At 37.8% G+C, this 26911-nt stretch overlaps 3 protein-coding genes and 1 long non-coding RNA gene across 4 annotated transcripts; all 4 read right to left on the bottom strand.

The window, feature by feature from the left end:
- Positions 1-4568: 4568 nt before the first annotated feature.
- LOC125857539 (uncharacterized) lies at positions 4569-6486 on the bottom strand. Its single transcript, XR_007445677.1, has 3 exons — positions 6370-6486; positions 5833-5910; positions 4569-4695 (listed from the first exon to the last, which is right to left on the bottom strand). It is a non-coding gene; the product is annotated as an uncharacterized LOC125857539 (long non-coding RNA).
- Positions 6487-8213: 1727 nt separating this feature from the next.
- Positions 8214-10905, bottom strand: LOC125858852 (uncharacterized). The gene is made up of 3 exons (XM_049538637.1): positions 10741-10905; positions 9157-10549; positions 8214-8779 (listed from the first exon to the last, which is right to left on the bottom strand). Exons 1-3 carry the CDS (start codon positions 10903-10905, stop codon positions 8214-8216), a joined length of 2124 nt encoding a protein of 707 aa, XP_049394594.1.
- A 33-nt stretch (positions 10906-10938) lies between these two features.
- LOC125858851 (uncharacterized) lies at positions 10939-11988 on the bottom strand. The gene has a single exon (XM_049538636.1). It carries the CDS (start codon positions 11986-11988, stop codon positions 10939-10941), a length of 1050 nt encoding a protein of 349 aa, XP_049394593.1.
- Positions 11989-18766: 6778 nt separating this feature from the next.
- Positions 18767-20998, bottom strand: LOC125858850 (uncharacterized). The gene has a single exon (XM_049538633.1). It carries the CDS (start codon positions 20996-20998, stop codon positions 18767-18769), a length of 2232 nt encoding a protein of 743 aa, XP_049394590.1.
- Positions 20999-26911: the final 5913 nt, after the last annotated feature.

Genomic DNA, 26911 nt, shown 5'->3' with positions numbered 1-26911 from the left:
AAAGTCTCCCCCTTTTTGAAGCCCTAAGGATCTATTTGTACTAGTAGGATAAGTTGGTAACCAATCCTACTCAAATAAGAAATCCTATCTTATGTTAAAAACTTGTTAAAGTCGGAAAACATGTGGCGTGTCGCGACCCTTATCGCGCCAAAACGTATCTTCCCTCATTTAGCTCCTGGCGCGCCGCGCCAGCCACTGGTGATTGTTGCCTTAACCATTTTCCTACATCTCCTTGCTCCTTCTTCCATCTTCCCAATTCATATTCCATCAATATTTCCTGAAACAACTAATCACGTGTGTAAGTATGCAATCATCATAAATTAAACTAGAATTCAAGCTAATAAATCAAGATTGTCATCAAACATCATCACCTCGTGGGCCAATTCCGACTACTTAGGTATATAAATATGCCTAAGATCACCACCCTACACTTAGAGTTTTGTTTGTCCTCAAGCAATCTTTAAACTATGGACTCTTTTTCACAATCCTTGGCTTTATCAACCTACCTCAAAACCAACCAAACATATTTAATCATGATTTTGTAGTTCACATTGGATGCAACAATTCACAACATTTATACCAAGTACCCTCATGCTCAAAGAATGACTTTTTAGTCATTTTTCCGGGCTAATGCAAATTCATATCACAAATCAATTAGATAATCCTACACATGCCATGAATGCCCTCACTTGTTTATGCTTAGTTAATCCTTTCACTCAAGCACTTTTCAAAATCAATAAGGCTTATCTTTCTAACAAACACTCCCTCTCACAAAAGAAATTCTTACTTTCCTTAACATACCATAAGCTTGCCCATAGTGTATTCTTACTTTCGCATTATATTTCTCAAGGAATCAAGAGGACTTTCATTTGGTTGTAATGTCGGCTTAAGGTAAGGAAGGGAATCTTTTAGAAATCATTTTAGTGACTACACCTCCCTAATGCACATGTCATTGTATTGCCAACAATTTTCTTTTATAGCTCTTCTTTCCTCGTAATACATCTTTCATGATTATTTACCNCCCCCCCCCCCCCTTTTTTCATATTTACCCTTTATTTCTTTTTTTTTCTTTTTTTTTATATATGCCTTTGCACTAGCCACCCAAACTGTAGATTTTTAACAACAGAGTAAGGTACACATTATCCTTGATAGGATCAGGGCCAATGTTTCGAGCATAATTCTAAATTAGCCACCCTCAATTTTGGTCGAGGTGCACATTGTCACTAAGGACCAGGGCCAATACAAACTTTTCTTTTTCACACAACGTAGCAATTCTCCCTTGGCTATATCAACCAACATTTTCCACCCTTCTTCTCAACATAGTGCATTAAGGATTTTCCATAGGATCAAAAAGCTTGGTCTAAAAAAAAATGGGTTTCGGCTTATCATGTGGTTTATCAATAAACAAGGCTAAAGGCTCAATGGGGCTTACTAGGGATGATTTCAATGGTAGGCATACAAGTAGGGGTAAAAATTTGCTATTTCAAAGAAGCGCCTCAATCACCTTCTTTAAGTCATACAAACTACTCATTCAACACACCTAAGGCAAGTTCTAGATATCAAGTTAAGAAAGAACCAATCAATTCTCACCACACATGGCATTCTAACACATATAAGGATATATCAACAAACATGCTTCTATAACTTGCATTACAGTATCATTACACAATTAAGCCCATATATTGTTATTTTGAGTCAAAACTAAGAGCATATGCTTGTTACAAGGTCATAATTATCGTATTCTTCCAAATATGACTACCCATGTTGTTTGACTGACAATTTTTTTTGACATAGTTTCAAAAGGCCAAGGTTGTTGTCTCAATCCTACTCTTCTATGTGACTAATTTTCCCTTAAGACGGTCGTCATCCATCCATCATTGGAAACTGTCACTCCTATGACGACTCTATGACTCGATAAAGCAATAAACTAGTCCTATTCGGTTCAAAGGGACACTCCTTAGTAAAAGTACCGAAAACAAACGCTGAGGAACCCAAAATAAAAAAAAAATTAAAAAAAACTACTACTAGACTCGATAAAGCAGTAACAACTATATACAACAGAGACATATTCCCCACCCTACACTTGAAAAATAAGCACTTTCCTCAGCGCACAATGAAAGTAAAGTATAGAGTTAGGAATACTCCCTCCGGCTTCTAGGCCTCTCCGTCATCTTGATCAAACACCATCAAGACATTCACCTTCTCATCCACAACATCTTCCTCCACATCATCATCCATCTCGTCGTTAGCAGTGGCCTCATCATCATCCAAGGTTCTAAAAATGCGGTACCAGTCCGGCATAAGAAAGCTGCACTCTCAGTTAATGGGTAGCGCTCTGCCATGGTTTCCATCTCCATATCTGTAACTGGTCAGCCACTAATCCGCAGCTGCAATTCTGCCATCCCAAACATGCGGACCATGATACTGTCATCATGGGTTTGCCTTTTCGGGGAAGACAAGACAGGTCCATGGGTCGTGTCGAGGGCCTTTGTGCGGGTTACATAAACCATTTTACCCGTCAGATTCGAGTGATAATCAACGGTCATGTCCAGTGGTTCCTCTTCAATACCATCAGCCCTCAGAAAATTTGTGATCAACTCACCGTAATAGAATTGCCACCTCAAATTGTTCCTTTTCATCATATTTTGCCTCAGGATTGCCCCAACATTAATAGGCATTCCCTTCATCAGCATATAAACTAATATCACCCTATCCTGTGTCACATCAGTCAAATGTTTAGCAGGCAACAACACACTACAGACTATCTTCAACCACACCCGAGCAACTTGATTAAAATTAGCAAAATGGAGTGTATTATGCCTCCCTGTATCCTTACTCCGATCCCACCTAGCAATCGAATCCACCCCACACAATGTATGTCAGATATCCCTATAAAGAGGTGTATCTTTCAAGGTATTAAAGTCATCAGGATCACAATTCGGGGTACCTAACAACTCATTCTGAATTCGGGCAGAAAACTTAACATCTTTCCCCCTAACAGACACATTCTTATATTTAGTTTCAGTTAACCAATTAGCATAAAATTCTACTAACGTCAAATTGCAATCCCCCGAATTAGCAAATATAAACTGCAAACCCAACTCCTGAACAGTCTGATATATATCAGGAAATTATGACTGTAACCTTACCTCATTCACAAATTCTTCACCCATATACTTTGCTTCATTCTGGCAATCGAACCATTCCCACCCATATCGTTCCACAGCCTTTTTACTGAATTTTTGTACCGATTCCTTACTGCCAGAGGATCCGGAAGCTTCCCCCTTTCTACTCCACTTTGAACCTGCCATATTTTTGGCTTTTGGAGCTATCTCCACCTGTTAAGAAAAGAAAACTAAAGAAAACAAAAAAAAATTTAGTAAGTATATGGGGGATGAAGAATCTTGAAAGGAAGTAGTGGAGAAGTGGGGAAGTGGAGAGTTTATAGGTGGTGGAGGGGAAGAAGAATAGTTGTGATAAAGGATTTAATGGGGAAAATGGGAGTGGAAAGGAAGGAGAAGAGTTGGGGAAGAGGGATGGAGAAAGGTTTGAGGGATTTGTAGGGGCTGGGTCGGTTAGTAGGTATTGTAATGGAGGAAGAATGTGGGATTTCGGGGTTTTAAGGGGAGTGGGTCGGGTAAGAACCGGGTAAAAACCTGAAAAAAAATTTCTGGGCAGTGGGGCGATGGGGGGCGACGCGCCTGGGAAGCCGCTCTGACGTTTGACGCTATGCGCGGCGCGCCAGACAGTGCGCCTGGTTCCAGTCTTTTTTTTTTGTACGAGCTTAATTACAAAGAATGAAAAATACAATTTTAACTAAAACTAAGAACTAAAAGAGCATCCTATTCTATAAATTAAAACTATGCTAAAAAATATTCAAAATTTCAAACACAAATACACATTGTTCATGGGTTGCCTCCCATGTAGCGCTTGATTTAACGTCGCTGCACGACGCAGCTTGGATCATTCATCATTTAGTACAAAAACCTCTTGATCACAATCTGAATCTTCGTCGAAATAGTGCTTCACTCTTTGCCCATTGACCAAGAACGTAGGGCCAGTCTCACCTTGAAGTTCAACTGCCCCATGTTGTGTCATTCTAACCACTTTGAATGGACCACTCCACTTCGACCTTAGTTTTCCGGGGAATAACCTTAGTCTAGAGTTGAAGAGTAGTACATTATCTCCTGGATTAAAGGTACGAGCTACAATGTGCTGGTCATGCCACATTTTCGTCTTTTCTTTGTATAGCTTGGCATTCTCATAAGCATGGAGCCTAAACTCCTTAAGTTCATACAACTGATTTGTCACGACCCGATTTCTCAAGTCATGATGACACCTACTATAACCCACCAGCAGGTAAGCCAACCCGTAACCCGGAACACCAAGTAATGGGTCTGAGGATAGAAACTAAACAAGAGTAAGCAAATAACAATATACACAGGCGGAAGCAAACCAAAACATAAATACAAATAAAGATCCCTCCTAGAACCTGGAAGTCACTAATACAGAGCTACTAACAAAATAAGTACAAGTCCCAAAAGTGAACAACATAGACTGGACTGTCTCGAAAGGTAAAAGACAAGTCTATATATACAGATAGAGACTGAAATAGTACAAAACGTCGTGTGCTCACTCCCGTCTCCGGATCAGTCTGGTCCAAGCTCGATCAACGCTGGCTACTAGTGCCCGGACCTGCATCACGAAATAGATGCAGAGCGTAGCATGAGTACCAAAACAACAGGTACCCAGTAGGCATCATAGGCCGACTGAACTTGAAAAGTAAAGGCAATATGAAAAGAAGGAATAATACAAACCTAGGGTCAAAAGCGGAAATCTAAGTAACAATGGAATGCACACAAGTGTAGAAAGAACTAACTAAAGTAATTTATAAGCTAACTACACCTAACTGGACCCCTATAAGCCCAGAAGGTACACTCGTGCGCAAGTTAAATAAAAACGCGAACGCACCCCCATAAGCCCGACGAGTACACAGAATAACTATAACTAAAGAGAATTGCATAAAAGAACCCAAGAACGAAGAACATCGAACCAGAACCTCAACCCTAATTTGTAAAATCTGACAGTACGGAGGCCGGACCTCGAACCGGATGCTCACCAGAAGTACCCAAGTAACCAATCACAAGTATCAAGTATATGAGGTTGGAACTCTAACCGAATTCTCTATATAAGTATCTGGGCAATAGAGGCCGAAACTTAAATCGGATGCTCTATAAATGTGCCAATGTAGCTGCTGAAAGAGTCCTAATCGATCCACACTCATAAATGTCCGTGGAACACCGTCCATACTTAGCCAATCAATGTAAGTCCTTAAAACCAAATCAAAAATCAAATTCAAACCGCGAAGTAGAACTAGTGTCGCCAATGTAACTTGTGAAGCCGTAACATTGGGGAAAATAAGGATAACTATAGTCAGAGATAGAGTATCGCCTAACTAAGGCCCAAACTATTAGAATCAAATCTGCTACACCAGTCTACAGGGATCTAAGCCGGTCGAGCGACGTCGGGGCAAAACTAAGGCTTATTGGATCCGAATCATGTATTTCTAAGGCAAGCCCTAGTCAAACCTAAACTAAGGCGCAACATGCTTCAAATACACAGTAATTAAGCATGCAAGCACTTCACATAGTGAGGAGGGTCAATTAATAACACAAAGCATGCTCACAGTTACTCGATAATTCCTGAAATGGGCCGAAAACATGATTTCTTAACACCTATGCAAGATTCAATAACTACCCAACCTAAATCCCAACTAACCAACATGCATTCACATTCTCGAGCTCAATCTAAGAGAGGAAAACCGTAGCCTACCTGTAGGCCGATCACACGCGCTCCAAAATCACTCATTCGGAGCTTTCCCTTTCCGAACGGTCTCGAAACGCTACCCCGCTATCAAAAATAGAGTCACAACGTTAATACGGTCGTTTAGACACCAAAATCACAACAAACGGAGACGGGTCAATTTTGGAGTCAAAACGGGAATCGTGGGACCCGCGCAGGAAATTCCGAAATTAACCCCAAAAGTGGGTCCTAACCAGTTCCCCCAGCTCATGTCTGAAAATGGGACACAATTCGGGGCTCGAGAACAACACAATATCAACACGCAACTAAAACCCAAATTTTCTCAAAAACTAAAAATGGGACAGCAGTTGAATCAGTGTATTTACCAAAAACGGGCGATCTACAGTAAAATCTGACAACACCACAATGTTTTCCTTGAAAAACCACTAAAGATAGCCTCAAAAATCACAGAAATCGGACCTAAAATGGTTGAGAAAACAAGTCTCAAAAATTTCCAAAATCAAGCTCATAAAAAGGGTGTGGCAGCAGGTATTTTTTGAAAATTACCTCAAACGGGGACTCCAAATCACTATCCGAGCTCACCAACACGTTGTCCTCGAAAAATCTCACAACTTTGCCTTTTGAATCGCCCAAATCGGTTGAGAGATGAGAGAGTTATGAGGGTTTGAATGTTTTGGAAATGTTGCTGGTATATCTGCAATAAATAGCAGATTGCTGCAATTTTTTTCCAAAATTCTAAAACTCCGACGGAGTGCTTCGAACTCGTTCGGAACCCCGTGCACGCAAACGAGATATGCAGCCATACCAAATTCGACATTCCAGACTCAACGGCGCAATCGAAATTTCCATCAGAGGTCATTTCGATAAAAAGTGGGTCCCACTTCCAAAAGCCATATTAAGTCAAAACACACAAAATGGCTCGGAAAGATATCAAAAACCTCCAAACACAAAAGAAGGGTCAATCTAGACCAAACTCGAAATTCCGGAGCTAACCACGCTGACGGAATTCTCATCCGAGCGTGTTTACTCAGAATGTTGACCAAAGTCAAACTTAGGCTTAAACTTAAGGTTAAAACGCCTAATCGCACCGACTCACACTGAAAATCTCGGGAGTCATGTCGACTATGCTACTAGCCTAAAATGACCCTTTTGGAGCTGATGGAATCGTCAGAATTGGATTCCGATGTCATCTTCTTGAACTTTTGATCGAAAATGATCGTTCAAGGTTCATAAGCTCCAAAACACAAAAACTCGCACCAAGACCAAACGAACGACTAGGTGACCGAACTGTCAGTCCCAGCAAGTCATAGATGACTTGGGGTCGCTATAGGAACGCTCTAAACGACACACAAAAGGCAAGACACAGAAATGACCAAGAGGGTCATTACATGATTCACTCTCTTTTTACCGGCTAGCTTGGGGTCGAAGTTCAGCTTTTTAATTGCCCAATAGGCTTGATGCTCCAATTCCACCAGAAAGTGGCATGCTTTCCCAAATACTATGTGATATGGAGAAGTCCCTATTGGTGTCTTGTACGCAGTCCTATATGCCCACAATACATCATCTAGTTTATCAGACCAATCTTTCTTTTGTGCATTCACCGATTTTTGCAAAATTTGCTTCACCTCTCTATTTAAAACTTCCACTCGACCACTTGTTTGAGGATGGTAAGCTATAGCAACCTTATGACGAATACCATACTTAGCAAGAAGATTCTTTACAAGATGGTTAATGAAATGCTTACCTCCATCACTTATAATTGCCCTTGGAGTGCCAAAGCGAGTGAAGATGTGCTTCTTGATGAACTTTATCACCACCCTTGCATCATTGGAAGGAAGAGCTACAACCTTCACCCATTTACTCACATCATCCACAACCATAAGAATGTATTGGTTTCCACTAGATTGTGGGAAGGGACCCATGAAGTCAATACCCCACACATCAAAGATTTCCACCTCCAAAATGTTACTGAGTGGCATCTCATGTCGTCTTGAAATAGTACCCAACTTTCGGCATTTATCACACCCCTTCACAAAAGCAACATAATCCTTAAATAGCGAGGGCCAAAAGAAACCAGATTGTAGTACCTTATGAGCATTGCGTTCTCCTTCATGATGACCTCCATATAGGCTAACATGACAACTTTCCAGCACTTTGTGAACCTCATACTCCGGGATGCACCTTCTCACTACCCTGTCTACCCCTTGTTTGAACAGGAATGGTTCATCCCAAATGTAGAACTTAGCATCATGGTTAAGCTTTTTCTTTTGTTGAGTGGTAGCACTCGGAGGATAATCACCATTTACTATCACATTCACTATGTCCGCATACCATGGCACTTGAGAGATAGCCAATGCCATTAATCGTTCATCTAGAAACTCTTCCCAGATTTACTCACCTTCATTCATATGTGAAAAATCTTCCAACCTAGATAAGTGATCTGCTATTTGATTTTCCGTACCCTTCCTATCCTTGATTTTGAGGTCAAATTCTTGGAGAAGTAGTATCCATCGAATCAGTCTTGGTTTAGCATCCTTCTTGTTGAATAGGTACCTAATAGCTACATGGTCAGTAAAAACAATCACTTTAGTGCCTACCAAATACGATCTGAACTTGTCGAAGGCGAACACTAGAGCCAGCATCTTCTTCTCAGTCACTGTGTAATTAGCTTGTGCAGAATCAAGGGTCTTGCTTGCATAATAGATTGAGTGGAACACTTTATTTTTTCTTTGTCCCAACATTGCACCCACTGCTACATCGCTCGCATCACACATGAGTTCAAAAGGTAGTTCCCAATTAAGGGCAATTAAAATGGGAGCCTCAATTAAATTCCTCTTCAGCATCTCAAAAGCTTTTAAGCACATCTCATTAAAGTCAAACTTCACCTCTTTCTCCAGAAGGCTGCACATGGGTCTTGCTATCTTGGAAAAATTCTTGATAAATCGCCTGTAAAAACCTGCATGACCAAGAAAACTACGTACACCTTTTACATAAATGGGAGGGGCCAGTTTCTCAATAACTTCTACCTTAGCCTTATCAACCTCCAAACCAGATTTAGATACCTTATGTCCCAACACTATCCCCTCTCTTACCAAAAAATGACACTTTTCCCAGTTTAGAACTAAGTTAGTGTCTTCACTTCTAGCAAGCACTTTACAAGATTTCGGAGACAAACCTCAAAAGACTTTCCAAAAACGGAGAAATCATCCATGAACACTTCGACGAAGTCTTCCACCATATCATGAAAAATGGCCATCATACACCTTTGAAAAGTCGTTGGTGCAATGCAAAGTCCGAATGGCATGCGTTTGAAAACATATGTACCATACATACAAGTGAATGTGGTCTTCTCCTGATCTTCGGGTGCAATTAGGATCTGGTTGTAACCTGAATAGCCATCTAGGAAACAATAGTACTCCTGCCCTGTTAACCTGTCAAGCATTTGATCAATAAAGGGAACGAGGTAGTGATCTTTCCGAGTAGCAACATTAAGTTTTCGGTAATCCATACAAATTCGCCATCCTGTCACTGTTCTAGTAGGAATTAGCTCATTCTTTTCGTTCCTTACCACAGTTATACCTCCCTTCTTGGGAACACGTTGCACGGGGCTTACCCACTTACTATCAGAGATTGGGTAAACAACCCTAGCATTTAGCCACTTGATCACTTCCTTTCGTACTACTTCCTTCATCAAAGGATTTAGACGACGTTGATGTCGTGCACTTGGTGTGTGATCATCTTCCATGTAAATTCTGTGCATACATAATGCTGGACTAATCCCATGAATATCAGCCATTTGCCATCCAATTGCTTTCTTCCTCCGCTGCAAGATTCTTAATGCTGCCTCAACCTGTAAATCAGACAATTCTGCAGAAAGTATAACGGGCAGAGTTTCATTAGTACCCAAATAAGCATACCTTAGGTGAGCTGGCAAGGCTTTTAGCTCCAACTTAGGAGCCTTTTCAATTGATGGTTTTGGATGGGGTCCTAGCTCGCGATTTAAAGACTCCACTTGAATCTTACGAGTTTCTACTATTGCTAGATTTAAGCATGATTCAGTCTCTTGAACTTCCGCATCCCCCTCTAACTGTTGACTCACTAACACTCTTTCTAATGGGTTTTCGGGCAAAACTAACTGTGACTTTATTATACTGTCAATCACAGTAATATCAGACAGCTCTTCATAAATAGAAGGTAATTTTAAAACGCGATAAACATCAAATACCTCCACCTTATCATGTGCTCTCATGGTTAGTTGACTAGCTGCTACATCAATCAATGCCCTACCCGTAGCCAAGAAAGGTTGTCCCAAGATAAATGGGACTTCATAATCGGGTTCAAAGTCTAAGACCACAAAATCTACTGGAAAAATTAATGAACCTACTTGCACTAACACATCTTCCACCACCCCTTCTGGCCTAGCAATGGATCTATTTGCAAGTTGGAGAATAACAGTGGTTCGCTTTGGACTACCTAACCCAAGCTTTTGGTACAAAGATAGAGGCATTAAGTTTATACTTGCCCCCAAATCACACAACCCCCGGGCATGAACACTTTGGCCAATTGTAATCTGCACAATACAACTACCCGGATCTTTTAACTTTGTGGGCAATCTGTTTTGAATCCTTGAGTTGCACTCCTCAGTAAGTGCTACAGTTTCATATTCAGTGAGTCTCCTCTTGTTGGCCACTATGTCCTTCACGTATTTAGCATACTTCGGGATACCCTGCAAAATGTTAACCAAAGGTAGATTAATGTGAACCTGTTTAAGGAGAAAGAGAACTTACCAAAACATTCATATTCATTCAACTTTTTAAGCCTTTGTGGAAATGGAGGTGGTAATTTCTTTTGAGGAATGGGTACCTCAACATTGGAGCTTTTTACTACCTCTTCCACATTCTATTCTTTGTTACTTGCCTCAGTGTCTCTCTTCTTTGGAGTTAGTTCCTCTAATTGCAACCCACTTCTAGTGCTTACCGCATGCAATTGCTTTGGATTGGGCTTAGTATCGCCGGGCAGCCCACTTTGGGGACGCAAGTTCAAAGAATTAGCCACTTGTGCAACTTGTTTCTCTAAACTCATTTGGGACATCTGGATGTTTCTAATGTTCTCATCCTAATTATCTATTCTAGCATTTAATTTGGTCCCTATTTCAGTCATGAGCTTTTGGAGTAGCTCTTCATTAGTCATCCCCCCTTTAGGTGCACTAGCATTTGAGCCTTGGTTAGAATTGTAGTATTGTTGCCCAGCCCCTTGAGAACGGTATTGGTTAACCCCTTGCGTCTGATTTTGATTTTGGTTCCCACCCCATGAGAAGTTAGGATGGTTTTGCCAACTAAGGTTGTAAGTGTTACCATAATTCTGTTGCACTCCACTCCTTTGCGCATTACCCACATAGTTTACAGAATTCGGGTTTGCTTCACATTGCTCTGTTTCATGTGTTCCACTACCACATACCTCACACCAATTTGCTTCTTGTTGTACTACATTTACCGGGGCCTGATTTAGAGCTATTTGTTTTAATTGCAATGTAATGTTATGTTGCATTGCATCAAGTTTAGCATTTATGGCAGTAGCTTGGTCTACATCTAAGATCCCTACAACCTTTTGGGTTGGAATTCTAGCCATTTCACCCTCATACCCTTGGTTCCCTTTAGAAAGTTTATCGAGTAAGGCGAAAAATTCTTCACTTGTTATGGCTAGGGCTTGTCCACCTGCTGCACTATTAAGAAGAGAACGAGCATTATAGTCTAAAACTTCAAAAAAAGTATGACAAAGTACTTCATTGGTTTGCATGTGGTGTGGGCAAGCATTCAACATTTGTTTGAAACGTGCCCATGCTTGGTACATGTCATCTCCTTGTTTTTGAGCAAAGTTTATTATCTCACTCCTCAGCTTGGCGGTTTTCTTGGAGGGAAAAAATCGACTCAAGAACTTCTTTGCTAGATCATCCCAAGTAGTGATGGAGTTTGGTGGCTCAGAGTCTAACCAACGCCTTGTAGCTCCTAACAATGAATATGGGAACAAAGTCAACCTTACATAGTCTGATGAGACTCCAATTGGGATGTATGTATTGATAATGTCTATGAAAGTCCGAAGATGGACTTGAGGATCCTCATGGGGGAGACCAGTGAATTGTCCATTAGTATGAAGGATATGCACCATGTTCTGCTTCAGTTCAAATCTACCCCCTGGTGGAGGTTTCCTGATACTAGATGCTAAGTTGGCGGTGAGTGGGACTGTCACATCACGGACTGGTCTTGCGGGAACAATAGGAGGTCCTTCTTGATTATTTGGATTCTTTGGGTTATTCACGTTTTCGGGTTATTCACGTTTTCTTGATTATCATCATCAAAGTTTCCTGGAATACCTAACCCCAATTCGCCTTGTCGTCCCTGGTTCATTTTTCTGCGTTGGCGTAAAACTCTTTCTAGTTCATTGTAAGGTTCAACGAGATTTCCTCTCTGAGCCAGACCTGAAAATCAAGTACCTGTAATACACAAGCTAAGATCAAGTAATTAATATCTGAATAGACTGAGTGTAGACTTAAGAAGATTGAATATAAATCAATTTCTAAGTCCCCGGCAGCGGCGCCAAAAACTTGTCACTCCCAAAATACACGCAAGTGTACGTGGTCGTATAAGTAGTATAGATTATTCAAGAAACGAGTTATTGTTCCCAAGGGACTTATGATCAACTTATATTCACTCAATTCTACAACTAAGAGTAACCCAGTAACCTTTTTTAAGAGTTGTGATTTAGTTTAGTATCTACTAATAATTATGCACTAATTGAAAGTAACTACTTGTGAACAACTTTGATATAATATGATTCAAGCAAGTTTAAAAACGAATCCAGGGCTGCAGCATACAATGAATATCATGTATCATATCATCGGCTTAGAATTCACTTCAGTTGTCAAATTACTGGTTTATAGGGTTGATGGTATGGTCCGGGTGGTTCGCCTCTCGCCGCCTACCCCAGTTAGCTATCTAACTACATCGTTGAGCGGGGATAAATAAACTAACTGGCGAGCATGTATATTTCATCCTATTTCGTAACCAAGCAAGGTGTTCGTCTGGGTGTTACTCCTGAACACTAATCACCTCAATTTAATGGGTGGACCGAGTTCTCTTATATATTCTCTGGTCTATCTAATCCCTTCTCTTTTGATTTTAAGATTAGACTCTAGATTTATTTTATGGTGTGCAAGCATAAAATAGTAAAACAAGAATATAGAAGTAATTTGGATTGACAACCGAAAATCAATTCATAAAGCCTCAAACATTCAACACATAATTCATAGCTACAGCCCCAGAACTAAGGCGTCTAGCTACTTATGCTATTAGAAAACAAGAAAATACTATAGTTCATGCAATTTCCGAAAAATAGAAGAGTTAAAGGGTCAAAACCTATTACAAACTTGGATTCTTGCCCTTGCACACTAAATCAAAAGTCTCCCCCTTTTTGAAGCCCTAAGGATCTATTTATACTAGTAGGATAAGTTGGTAACCAATCCTACTCAAATAAGAAATCCTATCTTATGTTAAAAACTTGTTAAAGTCGGAAAACATGTGGCGTGTCGCGACCTTTATCGTGCCAAAACGTATTTTCCCTCATTTAGCTCCTTGCGCGCCGCGCCAAGCAGAGCGCCAGCCACTGGTGATTGTTGCCTTAACCATTTTCCTACATCTCCTTGCTCCTTCTTCCATCTTCTGAATTCATATTCCATCAATATTTCCTAAAACAACTAATCACGTGTGTAAGTATGCAATCATCATAAATTAAACTAGAATTCAAGCTAATAAATCAAGATTGTCATCAAACATCATCACTTCGTGGGCCAATTCCGACTAATTAGGTATATAAATATGCCTAAGATCACTAAGCTCATGGAAGCAATCACCGCTGCAAAGTATAGAAATATGGTAGTTGTTGGGGAAGAGTACAACGATTGTGAGCTTCTTGATGACTTGGGACTGTTTGCAATAGACGAGGGACCTATCAAATATTTCAGCATTAGTACAACAAGCTTGTTCGACAACAATCTTCGGTCGTCTTCTGTCATTGGTTGTGGCCACAAGGTCACAAGATCGTTAATTATAGATCCCAATTTTAGTTGGACTGTTATTTTTAAGGAATTTGTATTTAAGGGATGTAGATGAAACAATGGATAACACATCTCTTTTCTTTACTAGTATTTATTTGCTTGTAGATGATATTTCCACATCTGGTTCTACCATTGGCTAGAATGCTAGACTGGCATGGTTGACGGTTGGAATGGTTGTTTATTCAGTACACCGACACAAATCGTAGGATAGCAAACTAGTGCACAATGGGAAAAACTCTGAAATGTTAGAGTTAATGGCAGTTTCTGAGTCCGAGCACAATAACATCCATAGAGACTTTTATATTCTTACTTATATACTTGCACCGAATGCTTCGAACAACAATTTACATTTACTTGATGTACATACATGCCCGGTGCTAGCGCTCAACAACTCTAAAGGTGGAGGTCAATTTGGAGGAGAACTTCTTCGTACATTTCGTCATTTTCTTAACAAATATAAAGTTTTTGATTTGGGAGACGAAGCTCCTGATAGTGTTTTACGTAGACTGTATTTGAATATATAAAGGCTTAAGGGTAATGGTGGTCGATTTTCTGCCGAAACTGAAGAGAGAATGAGAATTATTGTTGCAAGTGAAGATGGAACAACTAGTTGGCTTCTCGGAGTTGTATGCGATCTCACACTATCTCAGCAACCTCCAATTGCAACAGTACCTTTGAAAACTGCAAAAGAAAACTTATTTCTAGAAAATTGGTTTCCGATAACTGATGTGGTGGGATTACATCTTAATTTCAATCTTGATAGTGGAATATGTTGTAGAGACATCCACCACTTTAGATGTGTTATGATTCTGGTTAAGGTTGGACAAGTTATTATAGAGGAAATAGGAGTAATGCCAATTTCCTTACTACTCTTGGAAGACAACATAGAGTTGCACTTTGCATCAGATCATTTTCTTTGGCTTTTATTGCTGGATGGAGTAGTTTTGTCCAACTTTACACTTGAGATATTGTAGCAAGTGGAAATTGCTACTCTTCAGATAATTGATAAAGTTGTGGATAGATTTCATGACTTAAACCTTGAGGACAAGGTTCTTAATTGGGATGGGGGTATTGTTATGAACCAAGTCCAGCCCAATATAGATACTAATGTCATACAAGTTGTTATTGGGCTGACAAGAGTTATTGGGCTGAGAACGAGCAATAGGGCCAGGTTAATTTGGGATCCGAGTTGAGTAATGGGCATGAAACGTTCCATCGAAAAGGGTAGTGATATGTGATTTAGGGATTATGCAAATTGTTGAGAAAAATGTCTAGTCCTCTCATCTCCTTTCTTTGAGTCTATGCTTCTCATCTCCTCTAGTTATCTTGTACAATAGTTTTCTTTGTTAGTTCCATTTTTCCGTTGTAACTTCGAGTTTATTGATTATAATATTTGAATGTTTCTATTGTGAAATTGGAGTTGTTACAATAGCCTATTGGTCAATAGAGTGGGTTGAGAACCACGAGGTTTGAGGTTCAAATCAAGACAAAAACACTTGTTGATTTCTTCTCATCTGTCTTGGTGGTTAGAGTTACCTGGTAACTTTTAATTAGCTGGTAAGGGTGGTAGTTATCCATATGTAATTAGTCAAGGTGCACAAAAGAAAGTCCGGACATCACAATTATCAAAAGAAACAAAAAACTGAGTTTTTGAGAGGATTAATCATTTGGAACTGAATGAAACCAAACTTTATAATAGTGTTTTTCCTTGCCGGTCTGCAATTCCACCGAAGTAATGTAATTTTTGGACTATCTCTTAAGTCTATAGCTTCTTTGTCTCAATTTACTTGGTTGGAATCCATTATTTTTCCTATTGCCATACAATCCTTACACCTCGTCGGATTTGTACCAAAGTTATGATCATCACCAATCTCCGTTGGTCCATACCATTCCCATTGAAGAAGAAGCAGATGAAGTTTCATTTCAGTTCTACATCTGCTTCTTCTTCAATGAGAATGATTTGAATCACTGGTGTTTGGTTATCATCCTAATTAAAGTCTACATTCAATGAGTTGTAAAGAAAATATTGCATTAGGAGAAACAAGGGACTACAACCAAGTAAATTGATACAGAGAACCTATAAACCTAAGAGATAGGCCAAAAATACCATACTTCGGAGGAATTGTAGACCGGCAAGGATAAACCGCCTCAAGCACTCTATTTTCCTTGTGATCCTGATCCCCTACTCCTTAACTTTCTTCACCAGCAACCAAATGCCAATTATCGTTCAAATTAAACTGCCAATAACAACATTAAATGGGCCACTACGACAATTGTGCAGAGACTATGCATATAAAGGCATTTTCTATTATCTCAAACTTAGATTACCTTAGGAGGACATTTCCATTTAGCCATAGATTTGTAAGAAAGCCTCTCTTTTGACTGCTTCAAACTATGTCTTCCTTCAGATGATGATCTAATAGTACTTAGATGCGTCTGCTTTAGCTGAAGTTTGAAGATGATGCTGCGATCTCCTACTGATTTTTGATGGACAATCCTCTTCTCGATTATGTTTTACCTGTTGATGGTAAAATGTGCAAACTTGTTAAAGAAAAATTGGAAAAGACTAAAGCTTTGTATAGGATTGGTCCACAAGATATTAAAAGTGAGATTTTCCTGGTCGAAGCTACCCTTGTCTCCAAAACTAATCTGCCCTGCCCCATCACTACCAAAGCACACAGAGAAGGAATCTGCCATAAAACCTTCCCGAGACAGCATACTAGGGACTGATATCTTCTCGTGACCAAGCCCAAATAAACCGATTGGTTCTGCAACATCTAGAAAAGAACCAGTTTGAACCTGTCCACAACTGCATAATTGAAATTGGCATGTCTCAGAGAATGAATTTGAGAATTTGGGTAGAAGTAGAACTCCTCAGTTAACCTTAACTAAATGTACTTTCCATACAACACATCTAGCAGTTAAAAATACACTAAAAATTGACGTCAATTAGAAAAAAAGAAGTTCAGGAGACTTACCCAAAGATCACACCAGCCTGGGCAAATTTTTCCTTATTATCTTCCGTTCTCAAGTGCAAAATATCATCTAGTTGGTTGAACCTGAGTCAGGACAGGACATCCCTGAATCAAATTTGATCTGCAAATCCAATTGACTGAACTTGAGCCATGACTGGATATCCCGGAATCAAATTTGATCTACAAACACTACATAAAAAATGATCTTTAGTGACACTTAATTAATGGCAATAGCTTAATTGCCGCTAAATATGTATTTTTAATAGCAATTAACACTCTTTGTATATGTCCCTAAAGCCTCAAGCAACATTGGATCTAATGGCACCTAAGTAATGCCGGTAAAGGCTTAAACACTCTTTATTAATGTGTCTATTTATTGTCGCTAAAAGTTGTTTTTGTTGTAGTCAAATCGAATTGACTGAACCTGAGCCAGGATAGGGGATGCCTGAATCGAATTTGATTTGCAAATTCAATTGGTTTAACCTGAGTCAAGACTTGCCCGAATCTAACTGGGGTTCCCGTTGGTGGAGGAACTGGATCAGGGAAAAGAGGGATTCATTAGGCTTTGGGTTGACAAATCAAACGAAAAGAGGGATTCATTAGGCTTTGGGTTGACAAATCAAACGAGAAAGAGATAAATCAGCGTTGGTGGAGGAACTGGAACGAAAAAAAACAAAGATTCATTTTTGATTAGGACTTGGGTTGACAATTCAAACAAGAGAGATAGATCCACCATAGATTTCGAAAAAACTTGCATAGATTCATTTGGAATTAAGTAAAAACTTGCATAAAGAAGTTAGATCATCGATAAGGTCACCATTCAAACTAGTAATTAGCTTACATGACAAATGAAAAAATATGTTACACCTTAATTTCGTGATTTATCATTTATAGATTCACAAATAATGTGGCTTTTTTTTCTTCTCATATTTATTAATGTGTTCTTGTTCATCAGACTGTCATTGCTCCAATGATCATTTGAAGTACATGATTAACAAATCACTAGTGTCCATTTTTCAGAAATTTGAGCTCAAGCGGTACCCCTTCCTAGTTCAATTTATGAATTTCCAAATAATTTCAAATTCAAAAGGAAAATTTCTTTATATGTGTTTAAGGCGAATCGAACCTCCAAACAAAAAGGCAAGCTGAGTATAAGTGTCTTCTTCACTACCACAGGACCAAGTGATTGCTTTGTTAACAAGTTCTCAACAAATTTTTCTTATATATTTAATACATTTCTCCGTATAAATATAAGGTTTGCGCAAAAGATGTTCCCAAAAACCCTAACTCGATACCCTAGATCCGCCGCTGCCTATAAGTAAGCAAGGCCAAGCTACTCTGCAGCTCTGAAACAAATGTCAGGTTTGCTAATTACTAGTTTCATTGGTGACCTTATTGATGATTGACTTCTTTATGTAGGTTTTTACTTAATTCCAAACAGTGGCGGATCCAGGATTTAAAGGTTATGGGTGCTCACTTCCTTTAACATAAACATGTTAGCAATCACATAGTGTAAGCGTATACTAACTCAAACTCTTTAATAAAAAAAGTAAACGTATACTAACTCAAACTCTTTAATAAAAAAAAGTTTAAAAAATAAAACAACGATTAATATTATCACCATCAAAAACAACCACTAGTTATAAGTCACAATGACCTACTAGTAATATTATCATTACAAAAAGAGACTTCTAGTCTTAAAGTCATAATTGTGCTCGACGACTTTTCATATGTTGAAAACGATAAATAATAGCATCATTGCTTACATTTGCGAATATCTTACGCTCTACATAGCAAACTAAACAACCATTCAAAAATTCATCACCAATACTATTACGAAGTTCATTTTTAATGTACTTCATGGATGAGAAAGCTTGTTCCACAGAAGCAGTAGCAACGGAAGAATAAGAGTCAACTTGATAAGCAAATAAACAAGTGGCCAAATTTGAGGCAAATTTGACTTGACCAATACTTTAGCAAGATCACTAATTCCCTTCAAGTTGAAGAACCTCTTGTCAGAACCACGAACATAAACTATAAAGCTATCAAGCTGAAAATTGAGATCCCGAAGCTTGTTGATGTCAAACTCATTCATATAATATTCAGCCAACCTCATTATCTTGCCCTTATCAAAACTACCAAATGAATTAACTGGATTCAAACTAGCCATACCGAGAAGTAAGTCAGTACTCACAACATCAAAACGATTATTAAGCTCTTGAAGATGCAAATCAATAACAGCATAAAATATTTCAACACGCAAATGATGAGAATATGTAACATCAAGAGCTTTACGCTTTGACTTCCCAGGAAAGTAGCTAGCATCCATCTCCGGAATGACTATATCATGTTTATCACAAAAAGAAGAGACATCATCCATTAATGATTCGAATTCATTATCCCTCATATTTTGTAATCTTTGCTTTGTAAGAGCAAGAAATCCCATAGCATTGACAATATTTTGATCCATCCTTTGTAATGAGGAGTTCAATTCATTTGTCATCATAAGAACTTTCCACATCAAGTGCAGCATAAAGGCAAAATCATATTTCTTAATCGCATCCACAAGAGTTTTAGCAAGAAGTCTATCAGTATAGTTTGGACACTCGCATCCAGTAAATTCAAGCACATGAATAACTGATGGAAATAGAACAATAAGATTATCTAATGTTCTATAATGAGAACCCCAACGAGTATCACCTGGCCGCTGAAGCCCACGTTCTTGATTTAATCCTCGCCCAGTATGCACTTCCCCTGATATAAGCAACTCCTCTAACTGTTCAGCTTGGTGTTTCCGAAGTAAATCCCTGCGCTTAAAAGATGCTCCAACAATATTTAACACATTAGTAACTAAACAAAAAAAGTCATCTACATTTGAATCCTTCTTTGCAAGAGCCACTAGTGTTAACTGCAATTGGTGGGCAAAACAGTGAATGCAATATGCCGATGGAGTGTCATTCAAAATCAAAGTTTTAAGACCATTTAGATGTCCTTGCATATTGCTAGCTCCATCATAACCTTGCCCACGTATTTGGGATGGACTTAATGAGTGATCTAAAAGAAAAGAGTATATTGCTTCCTTTAATGAACAAGCAGATGTATCACTAACATGAATAATACCAACAAATCGCTCTATCACTTCTCCTTCTTTGTTAGCATATCTCAAAACAAGTGCCATTTGCTCCTTGTGTGACACATCCTTTGATTCATCGACTAGTATCCCAAAATAATCCCCATCTAAATCTTCAAGAATAGATTTGATTGTTTCCTTAGCACAAGAATCAACAATATCCTTTTGAATACTTGGAGAACACATTATTTCATTTTTTGGAGCTTTTTCTAAAATAATGCTTCCAACATCTTCATTAATATCTCCATACCATTGCAAAAGTTCAAGAAAAATACCTCTATTTGAAGAAGATCGACTCTCATCATGTCCACGGAATGATAATCCTAATTTCAAGAGAAATCTTGTCACATCAATTGAAGCACTCAAGCGACGCCGAGACTCACTTTTTTCTTTCTTGGACTTTTTATCAAAGGAAGTGTGTATTGACTGTGATTGATTCATCAAATCAAGCATCTTGTTGAAACACTTGTTGTGGATGCTATTTATATCTCCAACATGAGCTCTAAATCTTTCAGTAGCTTTGTTCCAAGCTCTATAGCCAGTCTTTGTGAAAGCAGCATCAACCACATATCCACGACTTTCACATTCAATTTTAAACAAGTAGCAACACAAACAAAATGCAGCATCTTTTGTTATGCTATACTCCAACCACTTACGACCATTAAACCAATCAGGAAAAAATTGCCGCATTTCCTTCCCAAACTTAGTTTTAGGAAATTTATGATCCTTAGGTTGGCAAGGCTTTTTAAGAATATAATATCTCCTAATATCATCACGTATATTAGGATTATATTCTGCAATGGGCTTTCTAATTCCCGGATCAACTTCAAGAGATTCTAAATCAACATCTGAAATAAATGTTTTCCTTTGAATTTTCGGAGCTATGGTTGAAGCGGTAGATGGATGAGTAGAGCTAGAACTTGGATGCCCAATTTTCGATCTTGTGACATACTTATCCATCTCAATTTACAAAGATAAATTTCTGCAAAAAAATCAATTTTATCATAGAATTAATTCACATAATTCAATTAATTTTTTTTGAAATCTATAACTTTCTATCAACAACTCAAACATCAATTAATATATCTATTTGATCTTTCAACACCACAAGCAATAATTAGCAATATATGAGTCAATGAGCACAAAATTTTCAATTGCACAATTTGTTATTTGTGTACATCCTAAAATTTAATTTTTGAATCAAGTAAGTTGGTAAGAAAAAAAATTATTTCAAAAGTATTCAAAAAATATATTTTTAATCACAAAACACTAAATATGTGAGACTCTAAAGTCTAAATCTATTTATCAAGTAACAAAAAACGTATGTGGAATCTATTTTAAGAATTAAGACTTAAAGAGTACTAGCCATAAGCAATGAAAATCTCAAAACCTAATTTCTCTAACCCTTTTTTTTCATTATCTAACTTTAATCAAACATCAAATCTTATTACCTTGCTTTTGTATTTTGATTTTGAAAAGAAAAAAGCTTGAATTTTGTTGTTGGGCTGGCTGCTTTTTCTTTGATACAAGAAGAAGAAGAAGAATGATTTCCTTGTTTTGTTAAAAGAAAAAATCCCATAAAAGTGGATAGTGGAAAATGTTTTAAAGAATAGAAAAAATGGAAAGGGCCCACGCCTGCGTACTTCGCGCGCGTTATTTTTCAGTTGTCAACCAGCGCACCCACGACTGCTATTGTTCTATGGGTGTTTATTTTTATTTAATAACGTATTTATCATATTTTCTATATATATATACAAATTTTTTTCCGGAGTCAATGGGTGCTCGAGCACCCAAAATTGACTATGTGGGTCCGCCCCTGATTCCAAATGAATCTATGTAAGTTGTTTCGGAAGTTAGCTGGATCTATCTCTTCCAGGTTTGAATTGTCAACTCAAGTCTTAAATATTAGTGATTCCCTGCTTTTTTTGACCCAGTTCCTCCACCAACACTGATCTATCTCTTTCTCATTTGATTTGTTAACCCAAAGCCTAATAAATCCCTCTTTTCCCTGATCTAGCTCCTCCACCCATGTGAATCCCAGTTAGATTCAGGCACATCCGGTCTTGACTCAGGTTCAGGCGTTTAGCTAATTGGATTTGCAGATCAAATTCAATTTAGGCATGTCCTGTCCTGACTCAGCTTCAGCCAATTGGATTTGCAGAAAAAAATTGATTCAAGGATGTCCTATCCTGACGCAGGTTCATGCCAATTGGATGATATTTTGCACTTGATAACGGAAGAGAATGAAGAAAAATTTGTCTAGGCAGGTGTGATTTTGGGTAAGTACCCCGAACTAGGGGTGTGCATTCAGTTTTTTGATTTGGTTTTACACTATTAGGTTTGTATTTTTTGATTTTTGGTTTTGTAAAAGTGTAATCCATTCCGATCCAAAATAAATTTGGTTTGGTTTGGGTTTTCTCTAATCGGTTCAACTTTTTTCGGTTTGGTTATTCAGTTATGTCAATAAATAATAACATAGCCAAAGTAATAATATTTAATCTCTTAAATATACTTTCTAATATAAATCATAAGTAAAACTTAAAACACAATACTTATAAGTATACCTATTATAGATATAATTCAAACATAAAATATAAATATAATCATCATGAAAGGCAATAACCAAAAAGGGACAAAAGTGGTTAACTCCAACTTAATTCTAAACCTAAACATTAATAAATGTTTTTTTTCGGTTTTTATTTTTAAAATACGAAACCAAACCAAAAAACCAAACAAAGTAATTTATTAATCCAAAACCAATCCGAAAAACCAAAAAATCAATCCAAATTAATTTCCAGTTTGATTTGGTTTGGTTATTCGGTTTAATCCGAATAGTGCACACCCCTACCCCGAACTGCTTTTTTTCTTATTGATGTCAATTTGCAGTGTATTTTTAACTGCTAAATGTGTTGTATGGAAAGTACATTCGGTCAAGGTTAACTCAAACTGATTCTTTTCTAGATGTTGCAGCACCAAACGGTTTATAAGGCTATTTCCTCTTTCCCCCTAGGTTTCAAATTTTATCTAAATCTGTTTCCCTTTCCAGATATTTCTAGGTTCAAGCCTCTGATTCAGAACAGAGCATCAAAATCAGTTAGCATCTTTTGTTCCCCAATCCAAACTAACAATAAAATCATAGAGTTCATAACTGAACCAGTAAACCATTTAAAAAAAAGAGCAATGCAGTAGAAGCAAGCAATTTCATCTGTGTGCTTTTGTGCTACAGAAACACATCTATATCTATGTATACAAGAAACAGAGACCAATCTGAAATTGATCCATAGTCGTAAAAATAAACATCAAAATTCTTTCACTAAACAGAGTAAACAGAAACTCGACGGAGAAATGTTGTGTAAACCTAACAAAAATTAGGTCTTGAAGCCCATAAAACCTTCTTAGATTTCTTCAAACCCATGATGAAATCACTTAATCAGATACTTAGTTTACTTAACAACAATCATAATTCACCTTCAGATGATCAGATTGTCAATGCAAGTTTGAATTAGGAACAAAGATTGGAGCTATCAACAAAATTGAAGGCAGAAACCCTAGAATTTCCGTGAGTGAAGAAAATGAAAGTTGAAGAGGGTGGGAGTGACTGAGTGATGTACTCTATGTTTTGTATTTTGTCTGCCATTGAAATATTCGTTACACGCTCTTTTACGTTAAGTGCCTACCACCTCATTACGCCATTGTCTAATTAACCCTAAATGAAAAATACAAAGACAATGGCGTAATGATGTGTTATGCGGTTAAATACGAAAAATGCATGTAACGAACCTTTCAGCAGCAGTAAAAATACAAAACATAGAGTACATCACTCAGTCACTCCCACCCTCTTCAACTTTCATTTTCTTCACTCACAAAACAAAAATTTCAGGGTTTCTGCCCTTTGTTTTGTTGATAACTCCAATCTCTGTTTCTGATTCAAACTTGCATTGACAATCTGATTATCTGAAGGAGAATTTTGAGTGTAGTTGAATAAATTGAGTATCTGATTAAGCAATTTCATCATGGGTTTGAAGAAATCTAAGAAGGTTTCATGGGCTTCTGGACCTAATATTTGTCAGGTATACACAATATTTCTCCATTCAATCTCTGTTTACTCTGCTTAGTGCATGAATTTTGATGTTTCTTTTTATTTCTTATATACGACTATGGATCAATTTCAGGTTGGTCTCTGTTTCTTGTATACATAGATATAGAAGTGTTTTTGTTGCAGAGAAGCACACAAATGAAATTGCTTCCAGAATTCTACTGCATTGCTCTTTTTTCCCTTTATGGTTTACTGGTTCAATTATGAATTCTATGATTTTTTTTGTTAGTTTGGATTGGAGAGCGGAAGATGCTAACTAGTTTTGATGCTCTGTTATGAATCAGAGGCTTAAATCTAGAAATATCTGGAAGGGGAAACAAATTTTGATAAAATTTGAAATCTAGCGGGAAAGAGGCAATGGCCTTGAGATACTATCATGGATTGGGGTTTATTTAGAATTTAGTCATAATAATTGCCACATGGAGGGTCGAAATTGATCGTGAGTTATTGAGCTTCAAAGGTTAGGATTAGTTAGACTTGCCAGCTCAACCAATTTGATTACACATTATATGTAACCGAGTCTGACTAACAGAATAGAGAGGGCATGAATTTGCGTAGTATCTACTTCTCCAAAATTCTTCTCCTTCTACCTAATTTCTTCATTCCCAATCTCTTCTAAATCACTTTTATTTCTGCAAATCTATCAAGCTATGGAGCTAATATTCGACTTCCCCATTTTCTGTTATTTTCGTTATTAGCTAAGCTTGTAGTTCAATTTAGTTACCAATATAATCGAAAATCGTCCCAGAAAATACTTTGTTATTTCAAATCTGTTTGGGATCATTACAATTGGTATCAGATCCACGAACTATCTCGACTATGGATAGTAATTCGAAGAAGATGTTCGAGGAATTAAAAAAGAGGTTGAAGGAGTCACATACCACTTTGGCTACAGATGAAGTGACTGGTAGGGATGGAAATAGGGCGGAGCGGATGCGGGGCGTGGTGGGTTTAAGGTTATGTGGGATGGGGCGGGTTGAAGTGGGCTTTTTGAAAACTAACGTAGGGCGGGGTGGGTTGCGGCTATATGTGATTTTATGTGGGTTCAAACTTAATTTTAACTTTTTACATCTTATAATTAAGATAATTTCTTTAAACTACTAAAATATTCAAGATAGTAGATGAAAATGGTTCGATAAAAAATAATACAATTTTTTACATGTTCCCAATTAACTTCTAAAAAATAATTTTTTAAGTCACTATCCTATTAAATTAATACAACTTAATGAAAAAATGACTTTATTTTTATGAATTATATTATTAGTATCAAACTTAACTAGAAAAAGAATATGTTAAAAATATTATGTGGTGCGGGTTCATGCGGGGGCGTCTATGCGGGGCGGGGTGGGCCGGGTTGAAAATGAAATAAAATGTTATGCGGGGTGGGGAGGGGCGGATTAAAAATTTTGCGGGTTAAGCTCAACTCGCACCACTCCATTGCCATCCCTAGTGACTGGAATAGTTGTGAATGTTAAGCAATTGTGGAAGTTCAAGGATTGCATATGCAACGTTGACTATGATTGTAACCCTTGCGTCTATGGTTGCATACTCAGCATTAACTGCCATTGCTACTTTTGTCTTGATGATGTGATGGAGCAGTGCAATGCGTTCAACGACTCTATCAAAATTGAGTCAGAGAAGCGAACCACAGAAGTTGTTTCAATTGCACCTTTACAAATTCAAAAAATGCAAAGATCAAGTTTATCATGACAACTGTGAAGGTTGAAATAACAGGTAAAACATCCATCGACTTTCTTGCTCATGAGTTAAATTTGCAATGTATTGGTGAGATTTCTTTGGTTAACGGACGAGTCTCTACATATGTAGTAATGAAAGAGAAATTTAAGGGAACGAAACTAAGAGTTGCTTCCCACTTGTTTGATGAAAAGTCCGAAAGGAATCATGTCCAAGCAGTACATATATTTATAAGATTTCAGAGAAAGTTCTCTCTTGTTTTAGTTGAAAATGAGTTGGTTGTTCCTGTATGGGATCCAGGAATATGTAGTGGAGATTTGCAGGCTTTAAGTGTGATTGTCAAGAAGCATGACTTTAGCTTAGAGGAGCCTGAAGCACAAAAGATGAATTTAGTAACTGAGGTAGCATTAGAGCTTGGTGTTAACTGGAGAAATAAAACATGTTTTCCTAGTCTTCACTATCATGGAATGAACATGGCATTATTCGTTGAAAATATCATTTTGTTGCGTACTGATGTCTCTAGCCTGACAGAAGAGAATGCGCCAGTTGCTACACAAAAATGGACGGCTGTTTTCCCTTCTGCTTATGTTGTTGTCTGGAAAGAGCTTGCTTTGAGAAAAGGATTAAGTGAAATAAGTATGTCTGGTCAGTGGCGGATCCAGGATTTAAAGGTTATGGGTGCTCACTTCCTTTAACATAAACATGTTAGCAATCACATAGTGTAAGCGTATACTAACTCAAACTCTTTAATAAAAAAAGTAAACGTATACTAACTCAAACTCTTTAATAAAAAAAAGTTTAAAAAATAAAACAACGATTAATATTATCACCATCAAAAACAACCACTAGTTATAAGTCACAATGACCTACTAGTAATATTATCATTACAAAAAGAGACTTCTAGTCTTAAAGTCATAATTGTGCTCGACGACTTTTCATATGTTGAAAACGATAAATAATAGCATCATTGCTTACATTTGCGAATATCTTACGCTCTACATAGCAAACTAAACAACCATTCAAAAATTCATCACCAATACTATTACGAAGTTCATTTTTAATGTACTTCATGGATGAGAAAG

Source organism: Solanum stenotomum, chromosome 3, assembly GCF_019186545.1.
Source record: "Solanum stenotomum isolate F172 chromosome 3, ASM1918654v1, whole genome shotgun sequence".
NCBI classification, from domain to species: domain Eukaryota; kingdom Viridiplantae; phylum Streptophyta; class Magnoliopsida; order Solanales; family Solanaceae; genus Solanum; species Solanum stenotomum.
Note: the sequence above shows the minus strand (reverse complement) of the source record. Positions and strands in the feature narration are given on the sequence as shown.